The sequence below is a fragment of the Sturnus vulgaris genome, chromosome 2 (genome assembly GCF_052056855.1).
Source record: "Sturnus vulgaris isolate bStuVul1 chromosome 2, bStuVul1.hap1, whole genome shotgun sequence".
Lineage (NCBI taxonomy): Eukaryota > Metazoa > Chordata > Aves > Passeriformes > Sturnidae > Sturnus > Sturnus vulgaris.
In genome coordinates this window covers 17,868,785-17,886,098 of record NC_142244.1, presented here as the reverse complement: position 1 = coordinate 17,886,098, position 17,314 = coordinate 17,868,785, and the positions used below count along the sequence as shown (strand labels likewise).

The 17,314-nt window shown below is 36.9% G+C and overlaps 1 protein-coding gene across 4 annotated transcripts in view; it reads left to right on the top strand.

The window, feature by feature from the left end:
- Nucleotides 1-17,314, top strand: part of EPHA6 (EPH receptor A6) — a 369,885-nt gene that overhangs the window by 248,996 nt on the left and 103,575 nt on the right. For 2 of the 4 annotated variants that reach the window (XM_088158463.1, XM_088158458.1), the window contains exons 7-8: nucleotides 14,485-14,532; nucleotides 14,973-15,135. In XM_088158463.1, coding sequence (XP_088014589.1) covers nucleotides 14,485-14,532; nucleotides 14,973-15,135 — 211 coding nt within the window. The remainder of the gene's footprint in view (nucleotides 1-14,484; nucleotides 14,533-14,972; nucleotides 15,136-17,314) is intronic. The other 2 variants (XM_088158465.1, XM_014882838.2) reach the window with 1 other exon arrangement.

Here is a 17,314-nt window from a genome sequence, read left to right as displayed (position 1 = left end):
CACTCCAGGTTGTGCAGCTGAACTGGAAAATGCTTTTTCCTCCCCTTTCCATCCAAACCCATAAAGTTAATCATCAAAAATTAATGCTCCCTAAGACCTGTATTAGGCATACCAAGCTGTGCACGTATCAGCAACTGTATTAAGTTTGTTCTCCCACATGGCCCAAGCACACCAGCTGGATTACATTTCTGTTACACACAAGATAACATATAATTAGCTAAGGAAGCCTGTCTGTAGAGAAGGGATTTTAATGGAATGGGAATGTACCCAAGCAGTGAAATCTCTAAATAGAGAGAGAAGCCAGAGAATATCTTTAGAATCAGGATTTGGAGGAGAGAGTTGATATTTCTTTGCTTTCTTGTCCTTTGATGAAATTTAAAGATGTAATTAAAGCCTTTGCCAAAATACTTCATTTTGTTGGGAGACTCAATTTCCAGCTCACAGGCCATTTTCACATAAAAAAATTAACCCATCTCCACAGGACAGTCAGTGGACAGGATATATAGAATGTCAGATATTACTTCTCCTTCATCCCAGGATTATTTAGAGTTGAATTAATAAACAGGAGTGAGAAAATAGCTGAACAGTAGAGGCAAGTGGGAAATTAGTTTTCCAATGAGATTTGAAAAAGAGATGAAGAGCTGATGAGGCAGAGAGATAGAGGAAAGTACCAGATTTAAAGAATTAGAAAGCAGCATGACCTTGTTAATTTTTCTATCAGTCTACAGCTGTCTTCACTTAACTTATACAAGAAATGATGCTCAGTCGTAAAATCTAATATTAAACCAAAGACTGCTATTTCTTTGAGTAATGATTAATATGAATTGAAATGAGCCATCCTGAATTTGAGTGACAGACCTTTAGGTAAATTACATGATAGGAATAATGAGAAATTTTAAGACTCTCAGTGCATAATGTTTTGAATGACAGAATTCTTTTTATAAGAATTAATATGGAAAATTATAAACATCATGTAATTCATCCAAGTTTAGAGGACACCAGATGTTCCTCTGTGTCTTCTCTAGCCAAGGAGATATTGCATTATGATCTTCTCATATTTATTAACCTGACCCTACTTGAGTATGGGCTGGAATCAGCTTCAGTGAACAGGAGCCACATGTGTTCTCATTAGATAAAACAAGGACATTTCTCATAAGAAGTCACCTCATTTAGATCAGATTCAGTCCTCAGAATTTCTAGGTGAAATTTTGAAATGTGAAGTGAAATGAGTCATTTCTCTTGCAAAGACCTCTGCCTTTCTGTGAGGTCTGTATGGCATGTGTGAAGTTAATTGACCCTCAGCCTCCCTACTACTTAAACAGCCAAACCTCTCCAGTCTTTCCACCTCTTTAATCACTATTTTGCACAATGTTTAAGTTAGAAGGAACACATTTTTTTTTTCGGTTATGGCTGTTACAATTCCCCCATTTCCTTTAAGCACCAGCTGTTGCTTTTTTGGCTCAGATTTTTCTTTTATGGTAGATTTTTATATCATGAAGAAGAATATATGCAGCAGCTCCCGGTGGGATGAGGCTGAAGGGAGCCTGGGGGCTGTGTGACATTATCCCTGGGCAGAGGTGGTTTGTTTGGTCCTGGTGTTGCTGGGCTCTTGGCATGTGCTGGTTCATTCTCTGGGCATTTTCCTTTATTATTGCCATCCCTACTGTAGCATCCTTGACAACCTTTCTCAGTTTTAAAGTCAGCATCAGTGATAGGATTGGGGAAGAGGTACAGACTGACAAGAGTAGGGCTGAGCATCTGAGCACTTCAGGTATCATTTATTGAGTATACACAGTATAAAAAGCTCATTGCTTCAAATGATCAGCTGGGCAATGTTTAACTCCATGCTAATAATTTTTTTTTTTTAATGAACAGTTTTCTTCTGTAATAGTTTCAAATTATTCAAATCATTTAAGGCATAAGTAGCAATCTGCTGCTGCAAGTAAAATGTTTCTGATATGACTGGAATCAAGAAACATAGGATTCATGCAATAATACATTTTCATTACATTTTCAACAATTCTCATCAAAACAAGAGTGCTGAGTTTTTGGGATGTACAGGAACTTTTGGGCATTAGGTTTAGGCAGCCTTAGTGTTTGTTCATAGCATGTCACAGGGAGGCTCCAAGCAGCACCTCAGGCATTCTCAGCCCTTCTTAGCTCCTGGGAAACAAACCATTTCTGCTGAATGTTTTAAAAAAATAATCACTACAAATGTGCTTTGGGATATAATCATTAAAATGAAATCTCCCAGCTTATTTTAGCATAGCAAGTGGTGTTAAACAAGTTTCTCAGTTCTTCTGTTCTGCTATTATTAACCCAGTTTCCCAAGAGAAAAATGTAAAAGCCTTAGATTCTAAAAAGAGAAAAAAAAATAAGTCCCAGACCTGTTGAAAATGAGAGTGACTAATTACCAGACTCTCTGACCAGATATAGTTTTTGCCTGCAGGAAAGAACCTAAGGACTCTGCAGCAGCCATTATTAATGACACCAATGTAATTACTATTAGGAGAAAAAGAAATCTGGCATCTAAATATCAATTACATGCAGCAAAGGGTTTATCAAAGAAGTTCTAAGCCAGGCCTCTATTAGATGCCTGGTTTGGCTTGTCTGCTAATCATTGTTGTCAATTATTTCGAAAGAGCTTCTGAACTTTGGTATTTAATAATAAAGTAGCCTATAGAGGTATTGCTGTTGTTCCTGCTGAACCAAAAATTCTCAATGGGAGGAATAATGCTGTTTAAGCAAGCCTGGTGGATTTGATATTAAAAAACCCCCATACTTAAGTCTCTGCTGATCTTGTATTCTTGCCTGCAGCCAATACCATTTTCTCTAAGGAAAATTACATGTACAGTGCTTATTCCAGTAACTGCTAAAAGAGCTGCACAAATGCAGAAAAAGTGTATTAATGGTTTTGTATAAGTGGTTTTGAAATGCTTTCAAGGGCATAGGAATATGCATAGGAGGTATTCAAACTATTACAAGACAACAAACAAAGCTAGTTCCATACCTCAAATAAAGCTAAGAAAGCTAAATCCGTTTATGACAAAAATTGGTTGCTAATAAATGGAATGACTAAATGTTTTTTTCTATCATTTACAGAATTTGAACCTCAGGAAAAATAGTTTTCAAAATTGTGCACTGACACAGCAAGAATAATAATAATAATGATGTTAACTTTAGGAATCAGTGTTAATCTTAAGTATGTGTTTAGGTGGGGTCAAGAATCAGAAGCAGCTATTTTATAGAGCAGAAAGTTTCAGCTAAGGACAACATTTAGATGATTTTGATGAACGTTCATCAAAGAAAGGTTTTCTCATCAGAGATAATGTATCCATTTCACAAAAGAAAGTTGTAAGGAGTTTAACATGTGTAATCCTGAATTAACAAAATAGAGAATGTACTCCCAAAGCATTTTATTTTTGTTGTTCCTGTTATTATAAACTGCCTGCAGTGTGTTCACCTTTGAGTTTAGGTGCAGTGAGTTTTAGTTGCATATAATAATAGAGTTCCCTCAGATACCATAAGACAAATTCAGGAGTCAAACTTTGAGTTTGAAAATTTAACAGATTTTTACAAAAAAGAATAGCAAGTTTTGTGAGCAATGACCTAAATATAACAAGCACACCTACCAAAAGATGGTCATCTAAATGAAAGTGATTTCCTTATTTATAAATTAAATACAATGTCTAGATCTCCATTTCTATAAAACCAGTCAGAATGTTTCCTTTAGACTCTCTTAAAATACAAAGTAGCTTAAAAGTTCTCAAAAATCATCTATGAGCCCAAACTCTTTAAAAAAAACCTGAAGCTAGCACTGTGTTTTTCATAATACACAAATGACTTACTGTTCATAAATTGTTGATTTGCAGTCATAAAGATGGATTCACAGATTAAATCAAGACACGTGAGACATGAGTTTATATCTTTGTCTAAATGAAGGAGTGTTCAGATATCATTTCATTTACAGTTCCTTCCTGCAATATTCAATGCATTCAAGAGATACCTGGAGAGGTACAAAGGTATGCATCATTTTGGAGAGTAAAACCAAAAAACGTTCCTTTTTTTCTCTCTCTCTGTTTTTCTAAGACTGCATTGCAGTTGTACTTTAACCACAGAAAAGGACAGGATATTAGTTTTCCTCTTTGAATGGTCTTTTTTTCCACATTAAATGAAGATTAAGCCACTGACTGTGTAATATTAGCAACCTCTTTTTTATTAAGTAGCAGTGTCCCCAAAGCAGTCATTCTTGGAGAAGAGAGAAATGTCCAAGGGGAGAGGAAGCTCGTTTAGGGGGACCCCCTCCATTTTAATGCCCTAAACCACTACTTTCCTGTTTAATATCAGTATAATCACTTCACTGTGTATTAAACAAAAACTCTGGGTTTGGTGTGGGGATGTGGTTGTTGGAATCAAAACGAACATTAGAGGAGCTTTTAATTTAAATAAATAATTTCATTAGCCAGCTTGAATTCACAGAAATTGTACCTTATTCAGTAACTCCCATGTAGTCTTGTTAGGTTTGCACCCGAATAAACCCACAAATGTTTATTTGATTGATTGAAAGGAGCAAAATGTTGCAATTCTCTCTTTTTCTTTTGAGTTTTTTAATATATTTGCATTAATAGTTTCAAAGTGCCCTTTCTTGATGTGCTTGTTGGATGGCTGAGTTAACAACCTATTATTATGTACTCCTTACCGAGCTGTTAATAGCTTTAGAGTCTTTTGCAGGAATTCACCTGCTGCTCATAAACACATTTATGTTGCTGTAGGAACTTCACCAGGTTGATGCATCTTATATTTGCAATGACCTTGCACAAACTACCTGGTTTTCATGCATATATAAGTATTCATATCGTATTAACAAAATTCTTTAGTGGCTGAGGCATCTCTTTTTAAAAATGTGTGGACATCTATCTGTGAATTTTTAAAATATTTTTTCAGATTTTTTCTAGTTGTTGTTTTTACCACCACCAGAAATGATATTTCTGCTGAAGTTAGCTACATCAGAAATGGGCACTTCCCCAAAAAAATGGAGCAAAAACTTGCTTTGTCAGTTTTGAAAGTGCAAAATCAGCTTTTTGATTTACTCAATAGTTTGTTGACTTTGCCCTTGAAATTCATGTTCAATTAATTGGAAAAAAGATTGCTGTTTTTGCTTTACACCCCATTAACTCACCGAGGTGTTTGAAGAAAACATAAACTTAAGGAATATGTGGCATTTATTGTTGATGTATTGCCAAGTTCTGCACTTACAGTCATGACACCAGAGGTGAATTCAGCCCTTCTGAGTTAGCATTACAAGATAGATGTTTGCTGTTTGCCTGCACTGAGGCACAAAAGGATCTGTGTATGTGTTCACAAATACACCAAAAAATGTGATATTTCAGTGACTTTCCAATAGCTATTATATGTTTATATCTGAAGAGGCTTGCATAATGAAAAACAATACATAATTTCTGTATAGAGATCAGCAGGTTCCCTCTTGCCTCTGATTTATTATTTGTATTGCAGTGATTAAAGTCAAACATTAGTTGGTATCAGTTTGTGTTTTAGAGCCAAAATCCTTCCTCCAAAATTGATTTTTTGTTGGATGGCTGAAATCTATCTTAATATTATCAACATTATTCTATCTTTATAAATCTCAATTTTTTGAAAAGGGAAGTATTTGTCCCAAAGACGTGTATTCACAGTTAGCATATGAAAGACTTGTTGCCATTGAACATTCATATGGTCTGAAATGAATCTTAATGACTTCAGTCATTTTTTTCCAGAATAGCAAATCTGAATAGCAATCTAAATCAATTCAATCTATAAAAGTAGATATTTTGCTTACATAAATAAAAGTGATGGCTTTTTTAATACCACTGAATTTGTTTTCAAGCTGTTGTATATCAATAAGGATCTCTTCTGGATGAAATTCTCTCTGAAATTCAATAGCAAGGAAACATTCAGTAGCAAATGAAAAGAGAAAATTCTGCATTAGTCTGCTCTTCTAATATTGAAAGTTATTTATGTAGCAGGCTCAAACTAATCTTAAACCAATCTTAAAATAAGCCCAGTCAGAGTCTACCTGCCCTAACATCCTAAAAGGCTGAAACACATCTTAGAAAGGAGTTGGAAAGGCATGATTCCACAAGAGGTTTTTAGTACAGAATGTGGTTTTTATGAGGGTGTTTGCAGAGCTACAAACATCCCACAGCACTTAAAATTTCCCAGCAAGCTGTTAGAAAACTGACAAAATATTCAGCCCTGAAAGGGAGCCCTAATCCAAATCCTGGCAATATCTGCCTGTGAATATTGTAGAAATTCTGAAATTAGGTGAATTAAGCCAATTTGTTATCAGCACTATTAGAGCAGAGTTCTGTGTAGCTGACTCAGTGCTGTACTATATTTTTAGATTGGTAGAATCTCTCCATTTTCACAGCTTTGAACATATGTTGTGGGTTGTTGGGATTTTTTGGGGGGAGGAGGAAGGGTTTTTTGGGGTTTGTTTTTTTGTTTATTTTGTGGTATTTTTTGAGGGGAGGGTGCCAAAGTGTGAGTGCATGCTACTCTGTGCTGCAGCAAGTCACCTCAGTGTAGAAGTCTTCTGAAGAATTGGATGATTGCTCTTGTCTTGAAATTCCACTTCCCTTGTAAGATGTTTCTTTGCATTTAAGTTGCCTTCACACCCCAGTAGGAAATAGGATCACCACAATTTTGAGCTCTGCCATGAAGGGACACAGCAGTTCTGAGTGTACAGCTGTGATGGTACCCAGCTGGTAGTGCTGGGTGTGAGAAGATTGTCTCAGCAACTTGGAGACCTTCAGGTGTTTGCACTGTGACTTTTTTGACATCACATGTGTTGTCCTTTTTTTGTTATCTTTCCTCCAGGATCTCGCATTTTTCAATTTAAATAATTCATTATCCAGTGACTGACTTCCCATCTGTAACTAGAAGTACTGTTTCTATGAAATACGCAGAGATATTTTGAAATTGACTGAACATACTGCTGATTTAGATTATTATTGTTTCTTATAGATAAGAAACTAAAGTATATTCAATAAAATAGTCAGGAAGCAGATTTTTTTTAAAAGTCCTAACAGTATTTTTTTAAACAGAGTTTGTAATTAAACTTGTTGCCTAGGGATGTTTTGGAGGCCACGAGCAAAATTGGTTCAAGGAATAATTAAGGAAATTCATGGAAGAAAAGTCCATGAGCTGTAAAACACAATGAAGCAAATTTAGTTAATTCAGAAATTAATCCACTAATCTGCAGATTGCTGGGCTCTGGGGGAGTATTAAGGGTAAGCATGAGGAGAAGGAACCTGCAGTGCCAATGCTGAGTGTCAACCCTGCAGTGGCATCAGGTTCAGAATTGTGAGCTGTGAACCTCATGCACCAAAGGGATGACTTGGGAATCAGCCCACTGGCTGGATATCCATAGTTCTCTCATGTTTCACAGCAAAGAAAGTCACAGAAGCCTTCCAGTCTTCAAATTTTCAGGAGGATTGCTTCTGTTTCCTGTTGCACTGTATTTTCAGCAGGTTTATTACAGCATTATGAAGTAAACTTCAGGATTAGATATCCCAGGAGAAGCTGCTTTACCCTCCTAAGGTGAATTTTGAGTACTGCTTGAGTTGAATTTTAACATTAGAAATTTAGTTTGTGCTTGCAGTAGCTTCCTGCTTCTTTCCAACTGGAAAAGAAAATTAAAATGAGTGAAAAGTAAGAAAAATCTTTGAGGCATCTGGAGAGGCTGGCGCTTTTATATGCAGAAGTTAGAGAGACTTCTGGAGATCCTGGTGCAGAGATTTTCATTGGTAAATATTTTTAATTAGCAAACAACTGTTATCAGAGTAGCTCATTACTGCCATAAAGATGGGATTTAATATCTGTGCTCATCTGACAACTCATGTTCTCCAGCTGCCTTTTTTATATGCTGGATTGCACCCTGTTCCATCCTAATTTAAGGCACAGGCCTGTTTTTATTTCATTTTAATCTCCTTGTCAGGACAATCAGCTCTGTCCTGTCTGCTGCCTTCACACCTGGCAGTCCCACTTGGCCCAGCATGTGAACCACACAGCTTTTGCTCTGCCCACCCCTCACCTCCCTGTGCTAGCAAGAATTTTAACACTGTTTTAGAGCCTCCCTGTCCTCATCTCTCTCCTCATTTAATTTTCTGCTTTTCATGGTTCACCTCACATCAACTCATTTCTGCCTTTCCAAATATATAATCCAATTAAAATGAAGTTTGTCTGGGGTTTGACCTTTCTATATTTTCTTTATGGTTGGTTATCTGTTCTTCCCCTTTTCACATTGACAGCTTCACTTTACATATGGAGAAAGTGATGAGCTGACTGACAGGCAACCAAAATATAAAATATTGAATGGCCAGACAGGTAAAGGACACTTGAGTGTTTCAGCTCCCCAAACTGTTACATCTCAGATTAATCAGGAGGGAGACCAAGGAGGGAAGGGAGAGGATTACAACCTGAAGGGGCTGATGCCTTTAAGTGCTGCAGATTTCTCCTCTGAAGCAAACATTAGAGCCATTGGCAATTTTCTCTATGGCCCTGCTTTTCTGCTGCCACAGTTTTCTACTTAGATTGGCCCTCAGATCTTCCCAATCACTTTTCTAAATTTACTTCAAGTTTGTGGTTCAGCTGAAAACCAGAGAGACAAGGGGTTTTAGGAAGAGCGTTTTTTGAAGGATCTGAATGGTATCTTTTACTTTTAGTTCTCTTATTGTAATTTTTCTTACCACTCCACGTTACAGTAAAAATTGACCCAATCCTGTTGATCAGATTGTAATCAGTAATTAATGTTAGAAGCACGTTTTTGAACCTTTAAGACTTCTCCAAAACCTTCTGCCAGCATTCCTGTTAATTGATGTACTGTAGGTCAAAATAGTTTTCTAGATGAAAATTATACATGAAATTAGTGAATATAAAAACTTTTCAAAGGCAGACACTGATTTCCACAGGTATAGTTAATTTTATTGATTTCAGTGTAATTAGTCCTTATCTACAACAATCTTTGTAAGGTGACAGAGGTGCTATGACTAGAGGCATCAGGCATTCAGAAATTGGATTATGAAAATATTTTATTATAAAGAAAGAAAATACTTTTTGAGAATTACTGGGGGAAATTACTTGTGAGAGGAATATAGGCTCTATTAATCAGTTTCCATAAATTAGAGCTGTGAGGACTCTGTTTTTTATTGATCACAGAGAGTAAGTACAAACTAGTTTGATGTTATTTGTCTTTAATAGGTTCTATTTGAACTGATTAATCAATAAATGACTATACCTAATAATTAACTACTGTGTTATACTAATGGGCAGCACATCATTAAAGTTGAGGTGACTGTGGAGTGCCAGCATAGCTGATCCCATGGGAAAAGTAAGGAAGAATTTGGAGATTTCATTGCACACTGGACTAGAGCTACGATCAGTAAAAATTGCTGTCTTCCAGAATTGTGGTGATTCTTTTAAAATAATGGTGCTTCCTCTATAGGTCACATTGTGTGTGTTCCTCAGACTGATGTATCTAGGAAAGATGTGACCAAATGGTCTCATAAAAAATTCTTGTTGCTTATTGTTGCTTTTATTTAAACATTTATAGTGCCTGAATCATGAAACTCCAAATCTTCTGTACTTTAATGTGGTACTTACTCAGTTTTGACATTGTGCTTCAGTGTACAGGATAAAGACCTGCTCCCTGTGGTATATAGATTTAATCTTTATTAGTACTTCTTTCAGTTAAATAACAGTGCTCTGAAAAGGCCAGGCAGGATTATGTGGCTTAATACAGAATTTTCATGTTTCAGGACAATAGATATAAACTAGAAAATGTGTTTGCAAACAGCTGATAGTAAATTCAGTTACTCTCCCTGGATTCTTTCTGCACACACACACTTGAAAGCTGTGGGTACAATAAGTCTCTTTTAGCTGGCAGAAGGTTTGGAAATCCCTTTCCCTAGGGTCAGTTTAAGAAGACTTTTGTTATTCGTTATACTGAATGAGCTGAATACCTCCATTGTCATTCATAAAATAAGCTAGACTAGGAGTATATAGCTCCCATTATGTATTCTAAATCGTAAAAAATTATATTTGGTGATCTTTTTAAATTGCTAAACTTAGGACTGACACTGTTTTTATTAGAGCAATGTCTCTTTTTAATACTCAAATATTAATGGTGACAAATCTTGCATGCCTGAAAGTGCCAGGATTTTATCAGTGCTTTACTGGTAAAGTTAATATTTTAATATTTCAGCACTACAAGCAAAATTTGGCATTTCAGCTTAATTTCTATTGATTTTTTTTTGCACTAAAGGTTTTGAGATGTACTATAGTTTTCTTCTCACTTATAACATCAGAATGTAAACTCTTTGCCATAGGAGTCTAAACTGATTAAAGGTCATCACATTTTGGTTAGCCTTTATCAATATTTTTCTTATATGTGTCCACAGAGTCTTCATTTCTGTGCTCTTTTCCTCTGTAATAAGGTGGGGATAAAATTAGAGAGCAATTGGTTCAGACAAGTGTGGCATGTGAAAGTTTATCTATTTATTTACAATTGTTGTTGGGGGAACCCCCTTTCTTTTAAGTATATGGGAAAAATGGTACTAATCATCACAATAATAGAACATCTGGATATTGACTGCTCCTCTGCTGCACTGCAAAAGCAGAAAGCATTTCATTAATATTTATCCTCTGATGGTGCTACTCCATTAAATTAGGTTGTCTAGTCTTAGACCATTAGCACCATTGTGCCTTCCACTCAGCCAGTCTGTTTGTTTAGATATGAAAAAATGCCTTATCTATAAAGCCAAGTATAAAATTAGGATACATACAGATTCAGATAGGCAGAGGTGGCTGCAGGAAAGAATTTGATTCTGAAAGGTTTTCCTGTTCATGCACAGAGCAAACTGTCATGGATTTGTGAACAATGTCCCTTATAATCAGAACGGAATCCATTTGCAAGAAGAATCACACAAACAATAAGAAAAATACAATTTCCTTAGAAACAGAGATAGCATTTTCAAAGTTCATAATATAATTCTGTTTAACTTGGCTAGGTAGTCATAGACTTAGAATTACATTGTGTAATAACATTGGCATAGCTTGCATTTGGGTTATATTTATGTTTTAATTACAGATTTTCACCAAGATAGATTTGCAGTAGGCTATGGAAAAGGTCTTATGAATTTCCTCATATCAGATTGTGACTCGTAGTTATATGAGTATATTATATTTGATAGACTCCTTTAACTCATGTTTAACCCCTCAGCCCCTGTGTTGTCAGAACTGCTTCTTGTGAGTCCTTTGCCATCTTAAGATCACAAATGCTGCTCTGATACTGATGTAAAGGATCAGAGCATTTCTTGTGTCCCTTTTCTTTTTGTGAACACTGAGCTATACATAGTGGCCAACTATATATTTTATCTTACTTCTTATGGGCCACAGGAGGTACAGCCATATCAGTTAAATTTGTGTTATAATTTGCAGATTTTGTAGTAGCCCTCTGTAGTTAACAAGTACAGAATAAATGTAGTCCTTGACCTTTCCCATTGGTTCTGGCCCTGTCACTGTCTAGGTCAGAAATCTATCACGACAGAGAGATGCTTTTAGCAAAATCATGCTTCCTTTTGATGGAAAACAGGGTGCATGATAAGTGGGTTGATATATATTTTGCCACAAACTGAAAGCAAGATCTGGGAAAAGCATGCACTGACATCCAGGAAGTACATTGAAGTCCTTCAGTTTAAAATTGACTTTTTGAACCCAGAATCCCTGCAAAAGTGAGTGCATATGGTCTATAGCAGGAATAAAACAAAACATCCCATACTTCTGTGCAGACTAGAATTGTATTTTTTTGTTCTTATTCTATCTTCAGCCTTCCTGAGAAAGGTCATGGCAGAAGGAGTGGCCAGCCTTGAGAGCAGTCTCTGTGGAAAGCTCTGGCTTTCCAGGTAGGCTGCAGATCAGTTGTCAAGAGAATGGAATAATGGCAAAGCATCCACTCTTTGGAGAATTCTCTTATGCATGAATCCAATCCTAAAAGGCTGAATTCTTTATGTAAAACATTCCAGCCCTGGGAAGTTTCCAACTATAAATCATTTTGTCTTGAGTTTGAGCAACTTTTTCCTCAAGCCTCCTGAAGTTTGTTCTCAAACCAAGGTGACAGGTTCCCTTTTCACTATTTCACGTGCAGTAACAAATCTTGCCCCCTTGCCCATATGACAGCACTATTACTTTTAAGGTTGTGTACTCCCAGACATCATTTTTCAGTCTGTGGGATGGATGGCATGAGAGGCTGCAGAAAGAAAGGAGAGGGGAGGGCACGAAGAAGGAACCCTTCAGGGCTTCCTGCAGGCAACCCCAGGCAGCTGGTGAGGAAGCAACGAGCAGACAGTCCCTGGTGGTGGCCAAAATACCTTCCAGAAGGGACAGTCAGTGATGGCTGCCCCTCAGGAGGGTGCTGTTTGCCCCAGAGGGACCCATTTTGTTGGTTAAATGTCACCATCACAGTCTTTGTCAGGCTCATCATCTTTGACCAACTACAAATAATGAACCATATTTGCTGCCTGCCTGTCCACACCCCTGGCTGTGGAGCCAGTGTATCCCAAATGTGTATTTTACACAAGCAGAAGTTAGCCTGTAATAACATATAATAGATATAGCTCAGATTGTTTCTTTTTCAAAAGTTATTCCCACTTTTTGCTGCCACTGGCCTTGTTCTGCAGGTTTCAGGGAGTAAATCTTGTCACTGGATCTTGGGGAATCTCCACTGATTTTTTGACAAAATTTCCGTTTGCATCCTCCTCTTAAAGACCCTGTTTCTTTTTGCAATTCCATCAGGTTTTTTCTGCAATCTCTCCAGCAGGTCAGAAGAAGCAGTACATTGTTAAATCCTAGGACTTGATTTCAAACAGTAAGGTAGTCTAGGGAAAAGAAACAGCTTGCAACTATTACAGAGTACAGTGAAATCCCTTAGGTGCTGCTGGTCCCTTCCTTAACTTATAGAGCCTAAATAAAAATTTCCAGAGCATTCCAGAGTATAAAGTCACTGCCATCTATGGGCCATGACAGGACACTTTGAATCATGCCAATAATGCATTGCAGATTTCCAAGATCTTTCCTTCACAGGAAGTCGTGTAAGCTTAATCAGAAGAAAAAAACACCTATCATTCAAACGAGTAAGCTTTCTGTCAGAAGAAAATAGGTATTTTCTGAAATGCATTAAAGTATGTCTAAAATCCATTAACCTGTTCAAAGTGAAGTTACAACATTTCAAGTAATTGGGAGAAGTCTAATATTTAAAGAAGTAATTAGATGGTGTATTAATTATAGTCTCTATTCATAAGACTACATGTACATTTTATCCTAGTATTTCAATTTAAATACGTGCTCCTCACAGCTTGAAATTTTGGAAACAGACTGTAGGAAGAATGTATACTTCCTCTTATTGTAGTTTCTCAAAAAATTTCCACTGTTTGAAGCACAGGTGAAATGCAGTTATTTTTTATATTGATCATTGTTGCCTTCCTCCTGCTCCTTCCCTTAATAGAATCATGAGGTTGCTTCTGTGTGTTTGTTTTTTTAATCTGCTTTTCTCAGCCATCTCCCTGTATTCCTGCTGGGGGAATAGTGATCCACCTGCTGCCCTGTGCATTTGTTACACATGGCTGAAGTTCACTCTGCATGTTTTATAAAAACTGTTTGTTTTATATAAAAGGTGCATGCATATTGCTAAGAACAGGTTAACAGTCCAACAGAATCTGACTGAAACCTAATCCTCTCCTGGTTATAGCTATTCTGTGAACTAGATTTCCTTCTGAACAGGCTGGAAGCACCCTTTGAATAACTTACACCTGCTCTAATGTCACTGTGTGGTATAATAAATGTATATGGTGCCCTGTGGGTGTCACAGTTGTACTATTAAGCACATGCCAAGGACATTCCTGCTCAGTTTGGAGACAAATCCTGCTCCAAGGGAGTAAACCTAGCCTTAAGGCAGCACATAAAATATTACAGATTACTGGTTTATCAAGTAACTAATGACAGGGAATAAATGTTCTTCTTCCAAGTCATCCTCTCATGTAAAAGCATCATCCAAGCACCAACCATCATTTGCTGTCTAGCAAAGCAGCACTCAGTCAAAGCACAGAAATTGATGTTTCTGGTCTCCATGCTAGAGCAGCTGATCTGCAGTGATAATTCCCAGAGATCATAATTCTCAGGGATCTCTGTGAGACTCAGGAATTCTCAGGAATTCTCATCAGTTGCCTGGGATAAATTTCCAGGAGATTAACAGAGGACTTTTGCACAGAGTATTTCTCCTTACAGAGTTTCAAAGTGAATTCCATGTATGACTACATTACAGCTACCAGGAAAGAGACATTGAGCTCAGCAGCAGCAGTGAAGCAGCTGAACCATGCTCGAAGTTGACAGGCTTTAAAGAAAAAGTTAATTCCTATTTTCTTTTACCCACAGGTCTACCCACGGATAGCGCCGGCATTTTGGCACTACCTGCGGGTAGAAGTGAGTAGCGGGTATTTGAATGCTCCCACATCTTTATTTTACAGCTTGGTAGTGTTTACTGACCTCCTAGTTTGTCCATTGTGCAAAAAAAAAAAAAAAAAAAAAAGAGCTTCCATTCTAGTTGCCATTCTTCTGTGAATGTAGTCTTGTACTAATTCATGTTGGTTTGACTACACTTGGGTTTGGTTGCTAACCCAAGTCACAAAACTATGTCTGTATGCAAGGTTAAAGACAAAAAACCTGAAATCTGAAAGTCAAGGCCAAATCATACTTTCTGACTGTAGCACAGAACCAAACTACAGAAATCCATACCTGCACCTCCTTTTATAAACACATTTTACATTCATGAGAAGAATATGGAGCTTCAATTCTGTTATATCATTTTTGCAAAGATTGTTCAACTCAACTTGATATCATTTCTTCCCTCTTTTATCCCTCAGGAGCATGAGCAGCTCAGCTATTCCTCCACAAGGTCCAAGGCTCCAAGTGTTATCATCACAGGTCTCAAGCCAGCCACCAAGTATATATTTCATATCAGAGTCAGGACGGCAGCAGGATACAGCGGATATAGCCAGAAGTTTGAATTTGAAACTGGAGATGAAAGTAAGTCTTACTGAAGGAAAAAAAAAAATCCAATAGAAGTAGCATCTAATTCTAAACCAGTGAGACATTGGGAGTTGGAATGGCTGAACCCATACCATTTGTTTATAACAAAATCACCATTGCTACATGATAAAAAACAAGCCTCAGACTCACAGTTCTGGATTTGCAACAACTCATAGAAATGTTAGCCCAATGCTGCAGCTGAAGGAATATTCTCTTTCATAAAATTTCCTTATGTGTCCCTTCCAAGCTAAGATGCTCTAGGATTCTCTGATCCTTTCTTATAGAAGTCCTGCCTCTTGATATCTTAGAAATACTTAGCCAGGCTTTCCCTAAGTCCAGCAAGCTCCCAGTGATGAACTCTTCACTCTGTAGTTGTCAGTGCTCCCAGACTCCACAAATAAAAAGTGAAAACTTTTATATGCATTTCTATCAACCAGTAAATTTGGCACTAAAGCCTCCCTAGTCTTACAAAATATGCGAAAAGGCTTCATGTGTGAAGTTCACACTCTGAACGATTTTATATTTGTCCTGTGTTGGCCTCCATGTTCAAAGAAACATAGAAAAAAGTATTTACATGTATTTGAGACAAAATTAGTGTAGTAGATACAACACTAAAACACTCATTAATTAAATTACTTTAATTAGCCAATTATGTATACCATGTTTTTCATTAGTGTTTTAGAATTCAAGTTGTTTAAGCTAATGTACAGACTTAAAACTATGTAAGTGCTCACAAGAGCACCCAGGGATTTGTGTTCCATTTTTATTGCTTCTTAACTTCTATTTCAAAAATCAATCAGGGATAGATTTCCAAGTGCTTAATGCCTAATTGGACTTTTTAAAATTTTCTGGGTACTTAAGCCAATTGGTTTGAATAGGAGTTGAGCACTTGGGTGCTTTCAAGAATTTCAGTAGATCTTGTCTGTATCTTCTGGTGCAATAAATACGAGGTTTAATTCATGTATAAAGAAAATAATATTTAAACCTCTATGAGATTTCACATTGTAAAAATGTATCTTGAGCATCTAAATCAGTGACATTTCCCTCGTTGATATTGAGGGAATCTCCTGGCAGTGACATTCCCCTTACTCCATCCTAGCCCCATCTCTCCTTCTCAGTGCACTGATGCAGCTGGCCCTTGGGCTGCATGGTGAGCTTAATTTTAACATACTTTTTGAAGTATAACATCAAAGCTGAACCTGATACTGAAATAAACTGGAAAATAAATCTGTCTATGATGCCATGAACAGACATAACACAGCTTATCTCCCAACAGTTCTGATTTCTTTTACTTCTATGTCTAAGCATTTGCTGCCTAAGTTAGTACATGGTTTCACGTAGCTGAATAAATTGAATTCAGCAATGGTTTTGTGAGTATTTCAAGATGCTGATTCACCTTTACACAGAGAGATTTGGGAGAGTTGTGTTGAGATTTGGGCTGCTTGGTTCTGTCAGTACCCATAAATGTTAATTTGCCCTTGCTGGCCTGCATCTGTCTTACAAACCAGTCCTAGTCCAGCTGTGTAGGAATATCTCTTCATCATTTACTATTCTGTCAGTGCACAGCTCAGCCGAAAATTTTCTGATTTTTTTAATATAAATTGTTCTCAATTTTTCTGAAGGATAGCAAATAATATTAGGCCAAAGCAGACCATTGCATCTCCCTCCATCCCTGCTTGCTAGAAACAAGCTACTTGGTGAAAATTCCACTTTTGTAATTACTTTTTGAGGACTTTCAATTAGATTTTAATTAACTGAAAAGCAGCATTGTCATGAGAAGGCTGGGAAGAATAGAGTGTTTTGAAATTCTGTGTTGTGAACAGAAAATTTATGAAAATAACAACAAATACTGTAAGTCATGTGTTTGATAAAAATCCTCTTTAACTGGCCTTAGCTTTTAACATCCTTCAGCTCTCTGCCAATTGAACATGTTACAGTAGAGAAGAATTCCCAGAGCAGTTGCAGGTAAACATCCAAGGTTATTCCATTTACCCTCCTTGAATGTTGATAGAATTTGTTAATAGATAGCAATAAAGTGAGCAATCAAAAATTAGGTTTTTTCTTTAATAGACTAATTATAGAAAACTAATGATTCATCAGCTGTGAGATGTGTCTATCAATGTCCTAAAACATATTTTGTCCTTTGGCAGGACAGTGTCCTACCTGTGCCCCTTCA